Raw genomic sequence first — 20,108 nt, 5'->3', positions numbered from 1 at the left:
CTGCTACTTGCAATTTTTGAGACCTGTGAACCAGTTTGTGAACCTCTGTGCCTCAGTTTCCTCATCTGTAAAATGGGATTAGGAACCTTCCTGATCAAGTTGTTTGTGGGTTAAATGAGTTAGTATATGCAAGACACTTGAAAAGTGTTTGGCTCACTGTGTCTGCTATGTAAGAATTTGCCGTTGTTATCAACACAGTGGCCAGAAAACTGAACACTCAGCTCCTTCTCAACAGAGAACTCACAAAGCTGTGTCGGCATGGGAAGTTGCCGTTTCTGAGAGAGCTTCTCTCTTAAACGTTATACACTCTAAAATACCAAGCACCGTGCCAAGTAATTACACACTTGATTTTATTTAACCTCACATGACCCTGAGAGGCAAATGTTGTTATTTCCATTTTACTGAAGAAGAAATGGAGGTGCAACAGAGTGAAATAACTTCCTCCAAATGACCTAGTTAGCAAATTTCATCTGCTGCCAAAGCATGTAGCCTATACCAGGTTGGTTTCTTTGCAAGTAGATGATGAGACAAATCTGGGCGCAAGATGTTTAATAGGGATTAGCAGCAGTGAAAACAAAGGGCAGGAAAGAAGACTGAATAAAGAGAGAAGGCAAACTGTGACCAAGCCTCACCCAACAAAGCAGGCAGTTCTGGGCAAGGATTGCCCACCAAAAGTTGCACCAGGTTGGGCAGTGATGTCCAGGCCTTTTGACACCCACCTCGCTCAGTCACCAGGTATGGGCTGCCCTGGGAAGGGCATGATCTCAGGATCTCTGTAGCAGGGACAGACCCTGAAGGAGCCAGTGGCTGGAGGCTGTCTGCTGACTGCACTCCCCACAGCTCGGTACAAGTCCTTCCTTGAAGAGACACTGCTTAGCTCATTTCTGTGTCTACCACAGCCCACCCTTTGCTCACTCCTACCCACTTCTTTGTATATATTCATGGGCATCTCCTCCAGGATACCAGTGGGTCTCTCTTTCTCAAGGAAAACTTAGAAGAGGAAGATGAGTGGGATCAGCTTTAGCCCCCGCTCCTGTAATTAGTCTAGGAGAAATAGCTCGTGCTTATTTTCTCCTTCCTCCATTACCTGTCTGCATCCCTGTCACCATCAGGTATCACCTCTGCCAGTCTCAGTGGCTTTTCAGGTAGTGTGACCCATATCCTCATCCCCAAAGCATCTGAGCCTCAACCACCATGTTGCTCCGTTGTTGTGTCCTCCCACCCCAGATTTACATGTTGAAGCCCTTAACCCTAGAGTGATGGTATCTGGACGTAGGGCCTTTGGGAGGTAATTAGGTTTAGATGAAGTCATGAAGATGGAAGCCCCTCCATGATGGGCTTAGTGCACTTACAAGGAGAGGAGACCAGAGCCATGTGAGGACTTTCTGCACCATTTGAGGACATAGCAAGAAGGCAGCCATTTGCAAAACAGGAAGCAGGCCCTCATTAGACAAAGAACCTGATGGCACTTTGATCTTGAAATTCCCAACCTCCAGAACTGTGAGAAATCAATGTTACTGCTTGAGCCACTCAGTCTATGTATTTTGTTATCGCAGCCCAAGTGGACTAAGACACATGCCCTTTTCAGCAAGGGGTTGCTGCACTTGTTCTTTTAGTCACAAGTGGGAAGAGAAGTACCAAAAGAAACCGCAATGGGTTACCAGGGTTCCACACTTATTCCTCCATGACCCGTTTTGTAACAACAGCCTTCTCCCTCCTGATGATTGGGTTGATTACCTGTGCCAGAATGGTGACTCTTTTCCTTGTCTGCTGGTCCCTGAAGACAAGGAGCAAAAAATGCCCACATGGCAGCTGTAGCTTATAATTCAATGGATAATCTTGCTATGTCCCCGAGTGAAAGTGTATCCCTTTCTGAGGATGAGAATTCTAACCCTGCAGAATGCAGAGTTACAGGGATGAAAAGTAGAACAGTGGTCACTGTCAGTGCAGACAGGTGGGACCAACTCCTTTTTCTACCCTTGGAAGTATGCATCCATTCCTATGACCAAAAGACCACTCGCTCTTCAAGATGAAAAGGATTCAATATAGTCAACTTCTCACTAAGTGATTGATTGATCTTCATGAGCAATGATGTCATATTGGAAGCTCAGCACCAGCCTCTGTTGCTGGCATGTTGGATATTCAGCAGTGATAGGAGTTAGATCAGCGTTGGCAAATGTACTTCATGCTGTTGGGCCCATGTATAGCCTCCATATCTGTTACTGTGGCCACTTCATTCATATGTTTTTTGTTTTAGCACTGGAGTGGCTGTTGACAGAGGGCTGAAGTCAACTGGCAAAGTCATTGTCTGCCTGATTTTTAAATGTCTCTTTCGTGGTGCATGTGACCCAATGGATGTTAATATGTGATACAAAGATTTTCATACTTGTGTTCACTCCCATATGTCTATCCACCCTAGACAGAGAATAATTGGGAATACCTACTTTAATTACAGTGGTTAGGAATTGTCTGTCTGAAAAACTTATATTTAATTTGAGAACTTAAGGACATCAGGAGCCAACCATGGGGAAAACTGGGAGAAGAGCATTCCAGACAGAGAAGACAGCATGCACAAAGGACTGTGGTATAGAGAACACGGCCAAAGAGAGAAGATGGTGTGGGCAGCACACAGCAGGAGAGGGAGAGTGATGTAGGGCAAGGTTGACATGGAAAGCCACTGGGCAATGAGGGCAAGATAATGAGATTAACATGTTCCAAAACTCATTTTGACTAAAGTGTGGAGGATGGGTTGGAAGGAAGCCAGAATAATATTGGGAGACCTGAAGGAGGCAGTTTTAATAGTCTGTGAGAGATAATATTGGCCTTGATTAAGGAGGTAGCAAGGAAGAGTTAAAGTGGGCGGTTCAAAATCTGTTTTGGGGGTCCAAGTGACTTGTTCTGTTGAAGGCTAATTATAATAGTAACAAAAATATGTATTTTTCTAAGCACAAAATGCCACTTACTATAAAGCCCATCTCCTCACATAATGATAGAAGGGATGAATCAGAGTCTCAGAGCTACCATAAAACCCATGCTTTTTACTCATTTGACAAGAGAGCATATTTACCAAGTAATGTATGTAGAATTAAGCAATCTGGTTTCTCTCAGTTTTGTTCTGGGTTACAGTTGCTGGTGAAGTAGTTGGGACCAAAGACGATAATGAAACTTGTCAGACACAGATCCTGGGAAGGAATGGCAGAAGTGAGGACAAATGAGCACACAGTTAGAAATCAGAAAACCAAGGAAAGACTCCAAGACCATAAGTGAGGCTGCAGAAAGTCTTTTTCATCCCTATAGGCCCTGAGGACATCTCTGATGCAGCCAGTAAAAGCATGTTAATAATAATGAACTTGCATGGTCAAAGACCAGGTTAATCATCTCTACCTATTTATTAACTAAATGCACTCCAAATACATTTCATTTTAAATTCTTCGAAGAGTGACAGTTCAGTCATCTGACCATTTTTATCCACTGGACACATTACTTTGCAACAATGCAGAATAAATGAGATGTTGTCATATTTTAAGTCCCAAACTGAACTGGCCCATTGGCACCACCGACAGTACCTAAAGAAGAAATAAAAAACAAAAATGTGTGGAAGGAATTTGCTCCTGTCCTTAAGGAACACACACATCTTATCAAGGCCTGGCTAAGATGGAGGCTGGCGGGAATATGGCTAATGGCTTTTCAAATCTCTAAAGCCTTAAAACTGAAAACTATCTTCCCTACGAAAACCCAGGTGTGAACACAGCCTGAATCTCTGAAGCACCATGGCATTTCATATTTTTGCACAGCAGAGCTGAGCCAAAAGTAACTTCCAGTCCCATTACAAACTTGCTGTGCAAGTGGAGGAAGACATGCTCATTTGATAGCTGGGGAGTGACCCTTATAGGGTCCCTGGGGACCCAGTATCAGTGGCGCTCACCGCTTCCTCTTCCCTGGATGCAACAATATATTAAGAGAGAGAAAAAAAGAGGAGGCTGGCTCTTTTCATGATTTTCCTTTTTAATTTTTGTTGAAAATGGAACTGTGTTCTCTTGATCCTTCAAACAAATGGAGGGGAAGTGGAAGCCCAAAAGTTTCTCTTAGGTTCCCCAGAGAGGGTGACTGTGTTTGTAGTGTGATGTGGGAAAAGTCCTTGGGTATCTGCTGCATTGTCACGTCGTACCAGAGTGATTTGCAGTAGGAAGTGTGGGATGAATACAATTTTTATGTAAGAGAAAGTGATGGGGCCACAGTTTTTGAATAAAAAAATCTCCATTTGCCTTTCCTCTCTACGACGTGCTTTCCCTGACCACTGCCCACACCGCCCCCCATCTTTATTAGATGATGAAAGAAACACAAGGACACTCTCTGAACTTGACCCAAACAGTAAGTCCAGCCAGAAACTCTTTGTTATTCAGAATGCACTTGGGTAGGGAAGGGGAGACAGGAGGGAGCTTCGAAGGACGTGCCGGGGAGATCACAGAAGCATTGCAAAGGGGGCTATTAAAGTTACTGGCATTGCACCTGAAGAATCATTTTAAACTGATGTTTGAAATACGCATTGCGAGTTTTCACATGGCAGATCTTAATAAACAAATGGTCTTTGGAAGGAAAATGAAGAGCTACATTAAGAGACATCTAAAAGGATTATAAAGATACTTCTTTCATTTTAGCAATTCATCATTTTAAGCATGCTGGCAAATAATTTTGTTTCTTCTTCCAGAAAGTAGTAATAATGAAACTGTTATCCAACCTTGTCAGAAGAGGGGATGGATGAGGCAAAACCTATTAATCATTCTGGACCTGAGAAATGATAGCTGTGTCATTTGCCACTGTTGAAGGACAGCTTCCCTTCCAACCTGTAGCAAGTCTAGCAAAGAAAACAGCTTCTTGTACAGTGGCAGGTTATCCGAAGCAGGATAATACTTAAAATCTTCAGCTGTGGCTTTACAAGGCTGTATATACAGAGCATTGAGTCAACTGCCTCTTCTCCTTAAAAACCAACAGAAAATAAGAGAAATATTAAATCCCCAGCAATAGCAAAGTCTTTAAAGGAAAAAAAAAAGCAAAATCAAAGCAAGGCTATGCAGAGACTTAGAAACGGATAATTACAATGCCAGCCTCTGAGGGGACATTCAATAAACATCATTGAGAATAATGATGCATCTCTATGAAGCAAACACCACGGACAGGGTCTAATCCCCTCAGAAGTCACTCAAAGCCCCTATCTGAGACGCAGATGATTGTGTGGATTTCAAAGGGCTTGTCTTTCCAAAAGCTCTGCATGCCTCCACACTGTTAATCCCCTTACCTTCCTGCAGGGACACTTCACTTTTGATCTCAGGTTTATCTAATCAAATCATGCTTCTTATTCAGGCTGTTAGCTCTCTGAGCAAAGGGCTTGGCCACCACCACATCATCTCCAAGTTTTTAGACAAACCTGAGATTGGATGTGACCACTATCTCTGTTTCTCCTTGGGATACTGTAAGAAAGGTAGAAGACTGACACACGAAGGAAGATCCTTCAAAGTGACCTGTACAAAATGCTGCTGTTCGAAAATATGTATGTTTCCATTATGGTTAGTTGAAGCTCTACAGAGAAGGCGTGGCTTCCAGAATGGTGGTGCAGGGATCCCAGTGAAACTTCATCCCTGGAGAGACATGTATTAAGCTAGTAAAAATTAGCAAAGACAATCATACAAAATCTCTGGAGATTGATCAAAGGGCTGACAACAATTTACGAAATAGTTTTTCAACAAAACCTACAGGAACTCAGTAGGAACAGCGGAAGGCTGGCTGCACCCATCCCACCTACCCAGATCCATGTTGTGGCAGGCTGAGGTAACCTTGACGGCCAAACAGCAATTCCCATTTCCCTAGCTCTGTGCAAACCTACAGGTGGGTGGCCAGAAAGGGGTCCCCCCACCAAGCCCCTGCTTGGTAAGGAGGAATGGGGTGGGGCAGCTGGTGAGTGCAACGCCTCCTTTCCCCACAGTCTGTGCTATTCCAGGGGACTTGGAAGCCAAGCAGCAGCTCCCATCTCCCCTGGTTCCTGGTGGAGGAGAGCGGTTCAAGGCCAGCTGAGCAGCTGGTGAACACTGGCAGCTCCCACTTCCTCTGCCTATGTGCTACGCAAGCCCTATTCACTGGGAGGTGGTAGGAGCTGGTGGTAACATTGATATGACACTGCAAGTGTAATGAATCGGTTCACAGGTTTGACGACATATTCTTTTTATTGTGATAAAATATACATAACATAGACATGACCATTTTAATGATTTTAAAGTGTGTAATTCAGTGGCATGAAGTTCATTCATACCTATCACCACTTATCTATTTCCAGAAATGTTTCATACAGAAGCTCTGTACCCACTAAACACTAACTCTCCACTGTCCATACTCCTAGCCCCTGGTAACCTACATTCTGCTTTCTGGATCCATGAATTTGACTACTCTAGATGCCATCATATAAGCGGAATTATACAATATTTGCCCTTTGTGTCCGGCTAATTTTATGCAGCATTAATATTTTCAAGGTTCGTCCATTTTGTAGCATGTGTCAAAACTTCATTCCTTTTTAAGGCTAAATAGTATTCCATTGAACGTATAGAATAGACCACATTTCATTTATCCATTCACCTGTCTTGTAATGAGCAGTTAGCTGTGTTGTTTTTACCTTTTGGCTGTTGAGAACAATGCTGCCAGGAACAGTGGGTGGAAAGATCTACCTGAGTCCCTACTTTTAATTCTTTGGGGTATATACTTAAAAGTGGAATTGCTGGGTCATATGCTAATTCTATGTTTAACTTTTTGAGGGACTGACAGACTGTTTTCCACAATAGCTGCACCAGTTTACATTCCCATCAGCAATGCACAAAGGTTCCAATTTCTCCACATCCTCTCCAACACTAGTTATTTTCCATTTTTTGGATAACAGTCATTCTAATGAGTATGAAGCGGTATTTCATTGTGATCATAATTTTTAAATTAACACATTTAAATTCCTTCATCTGTTCAGCTGGTAATGCTGAGATCCATATTCAGTTTTATAGTCTCCTTGTTTTTTTTTTTTTTTTCTTTCTCATGAATATAAACACAGAAAATAAAGGATGACCCGGAGCTTTTTCTTTGTAAATAGAAACTGAAAAGCCCAGTGATTTATGTGGCTTTTATTCCTGTTGTCTTGCCATTGTTTTGTACCTCCTATCCTTCAAAGGGTGAGGACTCTGTTTGAATTTTGAAAGGAAGTCTTTATTCCAGTTGTTTTACTCCAGTTTACCAGTCTATTTTCTTTTTTGGCCTCAGATCCTATTTTCCCTTGACCCTGAGTTGTCAGATGTCCTAACAGCTAGAGTCAGCTGGCTGTACCCTTGGGTGGCCCTTGTAAAACTTGTACCAAAGAGACTGAGGTTGGTCTTTCCTGGGACTTGTCTGTAAACAGTAGGGAGAAATGCATCTTCCATTTCGGTGGGGGCAGGGAGGGTGGTGACGCACATGCACACAGCAGGAGTGGGAGGAACATACATCCAGCCATGATGCAAGTTGCTGGGAACTATATTCTTGTCCAGGGTTGCAAATTTTAAACTGTAAAAACTTCGCCCAAACCAAAAAATCTCTACGAGACATTTGTTTGTTTGGAGAGCAAGAACCAATGTGGCTAGTTTAGTACTAATGTCAGTTAAGTTTAGTGATAAAAGCCTCCACTGAGCCTGTAAGACTATGGAACAGTGTTCGTTCATCAAAACCTTGATCCTCACTCTTAAATTAAAAATGGGTCTGTGGTATTTGTCAACCATTATTTTCCCATTTGAACTAAAAAAGAGGGAGGATATCAACAACTTCAATCATTCGGTGAATATTTATTGAGCACCTGCTATGTGGCAGGCACTGTGCTCACCAGAATGAGCATTACAGACACAGTCACTGTCCTAAATAAGCTTGTGAGGCCATTATATATAAAGGGCATGGATATGAGGACCCTAATAAACAACAATACATCCAATATATGGAAAGTTTCCAAATTATAAGCAGAATAATTAAGTTCCTGTTGAGATAATGATTCTAGAATTCTACTTATGTTAATTAATTATATGTAATATTAATTCATTATATATAATATTATACGCATATATAGATAATATTAACAACTATTACAATTGTTGCTTAAATGCCTCCAGTGGTATTGGTAGGGGTTGCCACTTCCCTCCCTCCACCCAATTTTAAATATCTTCCCTGGCACTAGAAATTTCTTTTCTGGGGCTTTACAAGGTAACAGTGGAGAAAGACTTGAGTGCTAAGTAGAAGTACCATGCAGCATGGTCCTGCCCTCCAGGAGTTTGTTTCTATTTATCTAAGCAATGAAGAATATAACATTTCTCTTGGCCTCTCATAAGGTGCATGGTTTAAGAAGGAATTTTAAGAGTCGAGTCTTTCTACCAAACTAAAAAATTTTCAAAGCCTTCCCATCTTTAAGTCTGATCCTTAGGGAGCTCAGAAGTGTCCAGGAGATTGAATTATTACTGTTAGTTGTCTGAAGATGCAGGATGATTTATCTGAGACATTGCCCTCCTCACCCTCCACCCCCAGTAAGCTTGTAGAGAATCCACACTAGAGTACACGTCTCTCAATAGCAGCCCTGTGATTATTTCACTCTGCCCTATTCAAGCTGACATTCCTGGAAGAACCACATTTCCCCTTCAATTACTCCAGGTCATTGTGGGCTTGGGATATGGCAGCGCTGAGTGGTTCTAGTCAAAGAACATGGTGTCAGTACAGACTCCACATGAATCCTGGCTCTGCCACCTGTTAGCTGTGTGACCTTGGACACAACCTTTCTGAGCCAGTTTCCTATCTACCCGATGGAGACGATGTAGAGTGGTGGTGACAAGCACAAGCTCCGGGCTCGGGAAGCTCTGGGATCCAGTCATGGTTCCCTCTTATACTGGCAGTGTCACCTAGGGGAAATTATTCTCCCTCCTTAAGCTGCAGTTTTCTCACCTACAGAATTGAGATTCACATAGCCTCCGCCTCGAAGAATTGTGAGATTAAAAAGGGATAATGCACATAAACGCCTAAAGCAAAATAAGCACTTGATACATGTCAGCTCCTTACTACAGTGACCATATGGAAATGTGCCCACAGAAGGGCCTGACACACAGTTTGACTTGCAGATCGTGTCGGCTTCTCTCCCTCATCCTCGTGACTGAACTGAACACAAATGTGGGATCATTACTACTGCTTTGGGAGTGCTGGCATAAGGTTAGGGAGAATTCTCCCATACCTGCCCTCCTTTCCTTGCCTTCTCCCCTGGTTTCCCCATACAACACATCACTCTTCCCAGTGACAGACACACATGCCTCTTTGCCATGTAATCCAATCAGCTCCAGGGCCATCGGAGTCTTGGCCAGAGTTGACTAGAATTTGCATTCTTTTCAAGGGAGCTGCATCAAAGGGCATCTGGAGGGAAAGTACCTCCCCAACTGTGACAGACAATCAAGCAGAATGACAGAGCCAGGTGCACTTACTGATATTCCCAGTGCTGGCACCAAATTACAGCCCATTAATGCCAACTTCTGAGAAAGTCTCAGATTTATGTTGCTTCCAGTACATTTAGCGAGGATAACTTTTAACTTCTAAAGGAAGAACAATTTAGCAAGCAGACAGCACTGGCTTTTAAGGTTTGTATTACACAAGGCCAACACCTGAATTTGAGGCCAGGCCTGTGGTATGGCAGAAGACAGCAGTGTTTTTCAAACTACAGGTCGCGACCCATTAATGGTTCATGAAATCAAGTGGGTTAAGACCAGTATTTTTACAAAAAGAAATAGACTAGAATAGAAAAGATCTATTCCAGAATATTGCGCATATAGGGCCACATGCTTTTGGTGATATTTTTAAAGAAAGATATATATAGATAGATGGATACTTGGATAGATTACAAGGTAAATGTTTTTTCTTACTATTGGTCATTGTCAAAATAGTTTGAAAGCCACTGAAGTACTAGATGTATGGCAATACATACGTGCATTTTAACAAAACAAATGAAAATACCCACTCTGGATTAAAGAATTAAATGAAGATAATGGGAAACCCAAGTCATTCAGCCAATACCTTCTGTTCATAATGGCGTAATTCTCCTTTATCACAAACTGTGTTGGGGGTGGGGGGTGGGAGAAAGGGAAGGAAGGAGACAGGGCAGTGGTGGGAGGGAGGGAAGACTACTAAAGAGTGTCTTCACAGCTTCAGTGACCTCAGACAGTTCCTTCCCCTGGTAACTAGAGCTGTATCAGTGAGGAAGAAAAACTAGCTGATTGGATTCAGCTCCTGTGGGTCCCAGTTAGCGGGTAGACTTGATTTTCAGTTCCTGAAGAGTAAAGACCGAGTCTTAGTTCTTTTGAGTCTCTCACAGTGTCCCATCACAATAAGTGTTTGAGAACCTTGTATTAACCTGAGAGTCTGTGCAGGACATGGTGGGGGACTTGTTGAGATAGGTCTCTATTAATGTCTTGATATAACTCACCCATAATGTTTTCAGGTATGTTCTCCAAGCTCACATAAAGTGTCCTTTGTGTGAGGAGTGCAGTAGGATCTCCAGGCAGTATATAGGGGAGAAAGGTTCCGGCATTTAGGTGAGAACCAGGGGTAGAGAGATAGAGCATAAAGGGCCAAGCAACTACAGATCAGTGCCCGCCAACGAATGAGAAGCCTGGCTATCAGCAATTCCAACTCTAGGGTGTAGTTCTACATTTTGATCTGTGTGAATACATATGACTCTAAAGGGTCATGCCAGCTTCAGAAACTCTCATAAGGTTGACTGAGGTGATCACAGCTCAACTGCTTCCTAGGCCCAAACTTGGCTCTGCCCTTTCTGTTCCTCAGGTTTTTAAAATATTGGTTATTTACTGTAATGAATTATTCCCAAACTTCGCAGCTCAAAGCAACAATAAGCATTATCATCTTCTAAGTCTAGAATTCAGGAGCAGCTAGTCTGGGTTATTCTGGCTGATGGTCCTCTCATGAGTTTGTGGTCCGCATGTCAGTTATGGTCAACATGTCGGGCAGAGTCTGGGGCAGGGCGCATCTTGAAAAGATGGGCTGTGCTTACCACGCCTGAGGCAGTGAGAACAGTGCTGAGGGGTGGAGCTACAACTAAGCCATATCAGAACAAGGGCATCTTTTCTGTTCCAGAGACCTAGTGAGGAGAAAATTCTACTACCCAGATCAATGTCCCCTCTGGCTGTGGCTGTGGTCCGTTTTCTTTCGTTATGTCTACTCTGGGCATGGAGAATGTATGCTTATTATTTACCAAGTATCCTTTTTAAACTTAAAGATTAATGCTTTTGCTCCCTTTTCCTTGATGGAGCTAAATAATCTCATTCCTATTATATCTTTTTCCTTCACCCTTCTTTTCATTATTTCCCTATTTGCATGGATGAAATGGGAATACAGCCTGGAACTCTGAATTGTATTCCCTTGCAATCACTGGTATATATTAAATTGCTGGAGTCAGGCCGTATCTTTATGTGCTCTGTCCTCCACCACCATCACAGCCCCTGCAAACATCTTCCCCACCCTTCTCTGCATCTTTCACAACATGCCTTAATCATCAGTAAACTAATTTAGTTGTGGAAGGAAATGGTGCCAAGAAGTGGTTTGAGGAGTCTCGCCTTTCCACAGCCACCGCCCCCATTTCCATCAACTTCAGAGCTGCCCCCAAATAAATGTGCAATCCAACTAAATCTAGCTTCAGTTAGGCCTCCTAGCCCCTTCTACCGACAACGTTTTCATTCCCAAGACCATCCTACATGGACGTTCAGGAGTGGCTGCTGGTTTAGATACACTGTACAACAAACCATCCCTCTGCCTTTTCAGCTTCTAATCACTGAGGGGAGCATTCTGGGAGAAAGTCTCTAGATTTGTACTTTGCCAGTAGGTTAAGAGAATGAAGGATGTTTGTGTAAAACTGGGGCCTCTTATTCACTCTATACAGTGCCTTCAACCCAGGCTGCCCTACCCACACCCTAGGGAGTCAGTCAGTCATATGAGAGAGCTTGTTTCCCGGTCTCACACAGGGCAAAATGACCTTTCCTTCCTCTCGCCTTTTCTCCTCTTTTCTTCTGTCTTGAATCCCTGGACCATGAACTTGGCTTCCCCTGTTTGACTCTTAGCATTCTCTTATACAGATGTTATTTTGTCATCAGCTCCCTCACATGCAAGTACCCCAGAAACTCCTTTGCCTAGTAAGTGCCAGAGCCTGGGAACCATCCGTGGCTGCTTGCTTGGCCATTGTCAAATACTGTCACTTCATTAAAGACAGGTGAAAGGAAGGGAAACTGAGTCATGGGGAAGTTTCAAATTTCCAGATGAGTATGTCTCTGAAACTAAAAGGGCATCCCATTGACAGGTTCCAATGTAAACTTCGAATGGGGCTCTCAACTCCTCGAGGTAGCTGTGGTTTAAGAATCACCAACTTCTATAAGTCTTTTTGGTGTTGATAACTCCAAGCCTTTTGGGGGTTGATAACACCTGTGTATGATATTTAGGATTATTTGTGTGTCCTGCTTTAATTTCAAATATAGTCCCTGGAAGTCAGAAGTTTTAAAAAATAATCTCCCAGTTCTACTGTCACTCTGATTTGTTAAGCAGGGGAGATCTCCAGGATAATAGGAGAAACTTCATTTACAGAAAAACATCAGGAATTTTGTTCTTTTCTATTTACCATGTTTCTCCTTAATCTTGTATTTCCAACCACTATCACCACCTCCAAAGACTTTGTCTTTGAATCAATGGTTCTAAGAATTGCTCTTACTCCTCCAACATCCATATGCCCAACAATTTGCTATGTGGAAGGTGTGCTTTGTGGAGCTTAGCCACAGTGAGGGATAAGGAGATGACTGTACCTAGCCTGTCCTGGTCCCTTTAGAACTGAGTTGTCTGTTTTGAACAACGTTTGACAAGGGAAGTCTCCCTTCAGTCAACTACCACATGGGAGCAAATGGTAAAATTAGAAGAAACGTTCATATATCTGATTCTAAATTTTTTTTAATGTTTATTTATTCTTGAGAGAGAGAGACAGAGCGTGAGCAGAGGAAGGGCAGAAAGAGCACGCAGGTGTGAGAGGGAGAAAGAGAGAGAGAGAGACAGAATCTGAAGCAGACTCCAAGCTCTGAGATGTCAGCACAGAGCCCAAAGCAGGGCTCAAACCCATGAACCACGAGATCATGACCTGAGCCACCCAGGGGCCTTATCATATCTCTGATTCTAGATAGGCATCACAATAATTTTTTTATCCCTCCTTGTTGAAGATTCTGTCTTTAAAGGAAGATGGTCCTGAGAAATGACCAGCTAGCTACATGGCTGGCATAAATTCCTGGCAAAAGTTGAGGACCACTTGTGGAGCTTTGAAGGAACACATTTAATAGGATAAAGATAAATTACATTCCTGAAATGATGGGAATGGAGGAAAAGTCTAAGAAAAACTATAATATCAAATATTATAAATGGTATACTAGGTATGAGTAAGAAAGATGAAACAGAGTAGCAGGAAGTCCAGAGTCAGCACTCTCATGGAGGAGTTATTAATGTTATTGAGGAGACAGCTCATAATTTTCAAAAAGAAATAATGGGAAAGGTTCAGGAACAATATTTATGATCCCCAATGTCCGATAAGCTCAAAACATGATTGTTTGAGTAATTCAATATTTTAATATGAGATAAGTGCATTTGTTTGTGCATAACTCTTCTAAAAGATTTGGGATCACAAGGTAAATAGAATCTCAGATGTATTATTAAAATTGGCACAGAGATTACCGGTATTCCTGAGACTTACACTGTTCAGATACCTGTGGGAAGTCTTCTGCTGCTAAAAGCAGAGCATCTCATAAATTCCTAATACCCCTTGTTAACAACACCATTTTTTTTCAGAAGCAGATGGATCAGTAAAGCCAATACTGACTAATGCTTAATTCTAAGAAAAAAAGGTAGAATGTATTGGTAAAGCAGAAGTGAGGTCCACCTTGGGAAATAGTAACTAGTGGGCATTTGCTGTTCTCGAGAGTTCTATTCATCCCACTACAGGTAAATGCATCCTGATTCCCTATGGAGTGATTACATCCCCCCCCAACCCCCCACAACTGAGTACAGTCTTATTGCATATGTCAGTCAGGGTTTCCTGCCTGCTCCTAGCTAAGGGATAGGTGTCAGCCATAGTTAGGCCAGTCAGATACACTGTCTCTCCTAAAATTTTTGGTCTTAAGTAGATTGACACACGGAGAGAATAATTCCTGCTGAGTGAACTCTTGGAACCACCTTGGTTCTGTCTGTTTCACAGCCTGGTTCCAAATCTTCTCATCAGTTTCAACCTTCAACTCTCCCAACAAGTTCCATTTTTGTTTAACTTAGCCACCATCTATTTCTACAGCTACTAAGCTAATAGCCATGTTAAGTCTGACATCCATATACCCCTTATTGAATATGACTCTCCATATCATCTTTGTGGTAACCCAGAGTAAAACAGAGGGAATAGTAAGGCATCTATGTGATATTTCAAAAACTCAAAGAAGAGACAGGTATGTTGATATAGCTCCAAATCTATATGTAAGTGGCTTATGACTCTACCAAAACAACAAATCTGAAAATATGATTTTAAAAAATGACCTGGTACAAAAGAAAAGAGAGAGGAATGTAAGGAAGCAAATGAGTGCATAATGGGCCACTTCAATGAAATATGATTGTGAAAGATCACACACACACACACACACACACACACACACACACACAGGGTCAGAGAATAGTATATTACTAAGGGGAAAAAGAAAGGTTGGTATAAAAGAGTTAGAATTATAGCTGGAAGGCTGGAGCCAAGAAAAAAAATGAATCAAACAATGGAAAAAATCAGGAGGCATCAAAAGGGTCTTTTGTTGGATATGACCAGAGCAACATGACCAGAACAGTGTACTGAGTCTGATGTTCTAACAAATGATGGTGGTGAAGAGGTTTGGGGAGTGGAGAACTTCCTCACAACTCTTGCTTCCATCTTCTCTATGAAAGTGAAAGATCTTCAAAGCTGAAAGTGTGGAACAAACAATGGTTAAGAGGTGACTGAAGTCCAAGATAGGAGCTGAGATAGTAAGGGAACATGAAGCCTCTGTTAAAGATTTCATTCTTCAGACCTGGATGAATTCTCTCCCAAGGTGTTGAGAGAACCAACCAAAGAAATTACAGAATTACTGACAGTAATTTTTGGAAAATCAAAAAGAATGGAAAAGGTGCTTGAAAAATTGGAAATGGAAAAATGACTATATTCCTGAAAGGAGGGAGAATAGTATAATTTGGGCTTTGGAAACTACAATTGTCAACTTAATGTGAACCCTGGTTATTTAGGAATTACCAGACAGATTACATTTGCAGGTAGTACAATGTTCATCACAACTGAAACAGGTGAAGCCTCTCATGCTATTTATCAGTATAAGATGGAGAACTGGACTAAAGGACACTAACATGTGGATTTCCAACTGGCTAAAAACTGCTATCCAATGAATTTTGAATGATGAATCAGTAGCCTTCTGGAGGGCAGAATCTGGGGCTACGTGGCAGGAACCTGTTCTTGCTCATCCTACACAACATTTTATCAACGAAGCACAGAAGTCACTTTGTGGCTTACAGAACTAGAAGGAATACAAAATATACTGGATTTATAGTGAGTCTAAAAATAATGTCTATGGATCATTTATGTACAGAAATGTATGGACATTTTTGAAAGATGTTTATCAAGGGTGTGGACAGATATGCACCAAGGTATTCATAATGATTAACTTTGGGTGAGTAGCATAATAAAATTTTTAGTGTTCTTATTTTTGTTTATATCTTATGACTTTTTTTGGTAATGAAGAAGTATTCCTTTCAAAATAAGGAAAAAATAATAGAGATTTATTTCAAAAAGAAAAAACAATCCATTGACTGGAACAATATAAAAACACACCAGATGAAAGTTAACATGAGTAACTGAAAAGCCCTCTGTCAAAGTAAGAAGATTTTATAGAAGCATAAAATGGAGGGAAGATGGGTCTGAGAATGGTTTAGTTGAAAATATTCGGAAGTCTTGGGTCCAAAGTCAATATGTGCCACAAGGGTAAACTGATGCGATCACAGGCAGTATTAATAGAATATAAAAGTCAGAAAGAAATGAAGTGATGGTGCCAGTGAATTGTGGCCAGACCTCATATGGAGCACCATGTCTAGTTTTAAGCTCTGTGCACTAAATGAGTATTGATGGCCTAGAGAGAGGTCAGAGGAGGGTCAGCTGAACAGTGACAGATTTGAAGACCATGTTACCTGCGAACATGTGGCCCATGTTGATTGTTCTAGGTCAGAGAAGATTTAAGGGATGATGGCTCTCATAGCCACAGCTTGGTCAGTATTCAGACAGGACAGAGTGGAGTCCACAGACAAGATAAACCCACCATCGAGTGGCTGCAATTGCAGAGATTTCTAGCAGCTGGAGGCTCAGGAAGGAAGATGGAGAACAGGAACACCTTGAAGATGATGACAACAGGCAGAGATTCGGGAAAACTGGTAGTATTAGGGTTATCTCAGAGCAAAGAGTGGGAGCCCAGTCATACTCTGGAACTTAGAAAGAGCTGTCCAGTTCCTGAGGCATTGGGGTGCCGTGTGGGCAACAAATGAGAGAACTCAAAAATGCAGATCAAGAGTAAGATTTAGTTAGCACCAACTAGTGGTCCTCAAAATGTAGTTTTCAGACTACCAGCACCAACATCACCTAGGTACCTGTTAGAAATGCACATACTTGGGCCAAGTCAAGGCCTGTTGAATTCATTAGAAACATCTGGCAATCTATGTGTGGACAGACCCACTGTGATTCTAATGCGTGCTCAAGTTTGAGGACCACTGGCTTAGTGATGAAGCATGTGAACTGTAGAGCCAGAATGCCTGGGTTTAAATCCCAGCTCTGCAGGATCTAGCTATGTGATCTCAATTTCCTCACCTGTAAAATGGGAATAAAAATAGTACCTACCTAATAGGGTGGTTCCCAGGATTAAATGGGGCATGCACTCGTGTATCACCCTGACTGACCTGCAGTGAGGGGAAGCCAGCAGCTCCAGCTGCGGACATTGGGGAACTCAAGGAACCAGGTGGGGGAGTGTAAAAGCTGGCTCTAAATGTTTGAATGCTGCACTGCCCTATCCCACATTACTCCTAAAAAGCAAAACTAAGGCTAAAGGACAAACTATAGAATGTTTTTGATTTAAGATAAGGAAGAACTTTAAAAGCTGTTAGAACTGTCCAGGGATGGAATGAACCACCTCCAAAAGAAGCAGGCTCTTTCCTGCTGTGCACGTGTAGTCTGAGACAAGGTCATCATTTGCAAGAGATATCCTGAAAGAGATTGCTTAATTAGAAGGGAAGTTCAAGTCTCAATGATTCCCTCCACTTTTTAGAATCTAGGAGTCTAGATCTTTGGGCATTTAGACATGCAATAGGCCCCTGCCTTCTCCCCTTAGGAATGCAGTTGCTATTAGCATAAATGCTCCCACCCCACCACCCCACTATTTTCTTCTGGCTCATATTTATTTCCGTTTTGGAATCCAGATGTGACCTGATTTTGAATCTGGCACGGATTAATATGCAACAAGAGGAGTTATTGTTATATTAATTTTTGCCTTTTTGTTTTTTCCTCCTTACTCTAGACTTTTGGAAAGAGACAAAAGGGGATTTTATCCCCTTCTCCCCACAAATAGGAGTTAACATTGGTTTTATATGCCTTAGTAATGCCACACACACACACACACACACACACACACACACACACACACACACACAAAGAGAAAGAGAGAGAGAGATTAAGAGAGAAGGAAATCTTCAGTACTAGGAAGGAAGCTCCAAAGAGCCCTTATTTTCAAGTGCCTGGGGATTGTCCTGCATGGAGAAAGCATTTTGTGTTTCAAAGATAAAAGAGGAGAGTATGTTTGATTGGGTTCATTGGTTTCCAGAATACTAGGAGAGAGGTAGGGCTTGTGGGTTGTCATGGAGCAGGGTCTGACCTGCAGGACCTATGTGATACCTGCAGAGACCAGATGCCAAATGACTCTGCTGGCCTTCAGAGTAGAGCTGGGAACTCATGTCCAGGCTCTAGTGAAGGCACAGATCTGCTGAAACCTGTCTAGAGTGGCCTCACCAGCAAACAGAGGGCCAGTCCACAACAACAGCAGTATTTGGGAAAAGGTGCAGTGATATTGAGGTAACCAGTGGGAAATGATAACAGATGAGTTTCCTGTCCCCTACACACACACACACACACACACACACACCTTTGGAAACCCATCTATAAGAAGCCACTGTCCAAGTGCAAGCCAAAGAAATGACAGACATTAGAAGTTTCTACATGATGTAGACGGGGGACATTTTTCTTATTTCTAGGAGAATCAGAACAAGTTTTACACCGACTGGGTTTATTAATACAAGGTCAATCATCTGAAGTCATACTCCATGAGTTAACAATTATACGGTTGCTGAATAAATTAAAAATCGATTTGTTTTAACAAAAGTACAAGTCGATAAAATTTCCTACAAAAAGAAAACAAGCACCATAATCTCAAAACAAGGTTATATAATCATAAGCAATGGCAGTTAGCAGCTCATAGAAAAGTTACTTATAAATGAGTCAGCCAAGACTGAATTCTATGATGACAAGACACAGAGAAAGAGCATACTTGACAACTTTTAATAAAACTTTACTCAAACTAAGTTTTATTTTCTCATAATCTTCAAAATATCTGATCTGAAAATTTTTTTTAAAGTTTATTTATTTATCTTGAGAGAGATAGAGACAGCATGAGTGGGGGAGGGACAGAGAGAAAGGGAGAGAGAGAGAATCCCAAGCAGGCTCTGTGCTGCCAGCAGAGAGCCTGATGTGGGGCTCAAGCCCACAAAGCCATGAGATCATGACCTGAGCTGAAACCAAGAGTCAGATGCTCAACTGACTGAGCCACCCAGCCACCCCAATCTGAACACTTTTTTTAATCTTTGTTTGTATAAAAGCTTTATACTCAAAGCCTTATGCCAATACATCAAAGTTTCTCTTTTCCTCAACGTTCCTACTATTAAAACCTTCTGATCTTTGGTTCCATTTTAATTTCTGAATTAAAAAACCTGAGGGCTTTTAATTTTCAGTTCTAGAGGGGCCATGGAGAACATGATATCACATTACTGTTTATACTCTTGGGAAATGTAGGACCTTACAGTTAGGACATTAGAATTATCTACCATATATAAAATATCTTTTAAAAACGTTCATAGACCTAGCAGTTCTAAGGAAATTATTGGACAGGTACACAGAGATGTAAGTACAAAGAAGTTTTTTTAGTAGTTAAAAGAAGAAAACAATTTAAATATTTAATAAGAGATTGGCTAAGCAAATCTAGGTATATTCCATTAAATGGAATGTTGTGCAGACACTGAATAAAGATGATGGAAATGTGCACCAACAAAAAAAAGTATTCAAATTATATTGTGAAATTTAAAAAGTAAGTTACTAAACAGCTTGCACTGCATAGCATTGCATAGGTCCAGAAGGTTACACACCAAAATGTTTACCGAGCTTACAGGGCTTCATGGTAGGATCAGAGGCTTCTTCAATACATTTATTCTTCCTGTTTTCTTCTTTGTATTCTCTAATGGGGCTACGAGAAACATGTATTCCTCATGTAATTAATAATTAAAGGAACACGAGATGAAAGAAAAACTAATACTTTTACTTCCCATGATGAAGAAACACTCCTTTAGCCCCATGTCACTTCCAGCTTCTACCCCATCTCCCATTTCCATTTAGAGCCAATCTTATCCCACTGCTTCTGCATCAGTCCCTCTCTTCTCTTGAGTTCCCTCCCTGTACCCCACCAACAACGCCAGTCAGGGTCACTATTCACCTCTGCATCGCCCCTTCCCCTGGCCTCCTCCTACTCTCTCCTCAAGCTTGGACAGAGCCCATCACAACCGCCTTCTTCCAACATTTTCTCACTTGGTGCTAGCAGACCTCTCCCTCTCCTCTCTCATCCCTGCTCACTGACAGCTCCTCCTCGTTATCCCCTGCTGAAGCCTCCTCATCT

At 41.8% G+C, this 20,108-nt stretch overlaps 1 protein-coding gene across 4 annotated transcripts in view; it reads right to left on the bottom strand.

Annotated features, from left to right (window-relative positions):
• The window catches only part of PTCD2 (pentatricopeptide repeat domain 2), a 120,213-nt gene that overhangs the window by 9,747 nt on the left and 90,358 nt on the right, over positions 1 to 20,108 (bottom strand). For all 4 annotated transcript variants that reach the window (XR_006203247.1, XR_006203249.1, XM_042940749.1 and 1 more), the window contains exon 10: positions 3,068 to 3,182. Coding sequence is in view for 2 of the 4 variants with exons in the window: in XM_042940749.1 (XP_042796683.1) it covers positions 3,105 to 3,182 (78 nt within the window). In the remaining 2 variants the exon portion in view is untranslated. The remainder of the gene's footprint in view (positions 1 to 3,067; positions 3,183 to 20,108) is intronic.

The sequence above is a fragment of the Panthera leo genome, chromosome A1, assembly GCF_018350215.1.
Source record: "Panthera leo isolate Ple1 chromosome A1, P.leo_Ple1_pat1.1, whole genome shotgun sequence".
Taxonomy (NCBI): Eukaryota; Metazoa; Chordata; class Mammalia; order Carnivora; family Felidae; genus Panthera; species Panthera leo.
Note: the sequence above shows the minus strand (reverse complement) of the source record. Positions and strands in the feature narration are given on the sequence as shown.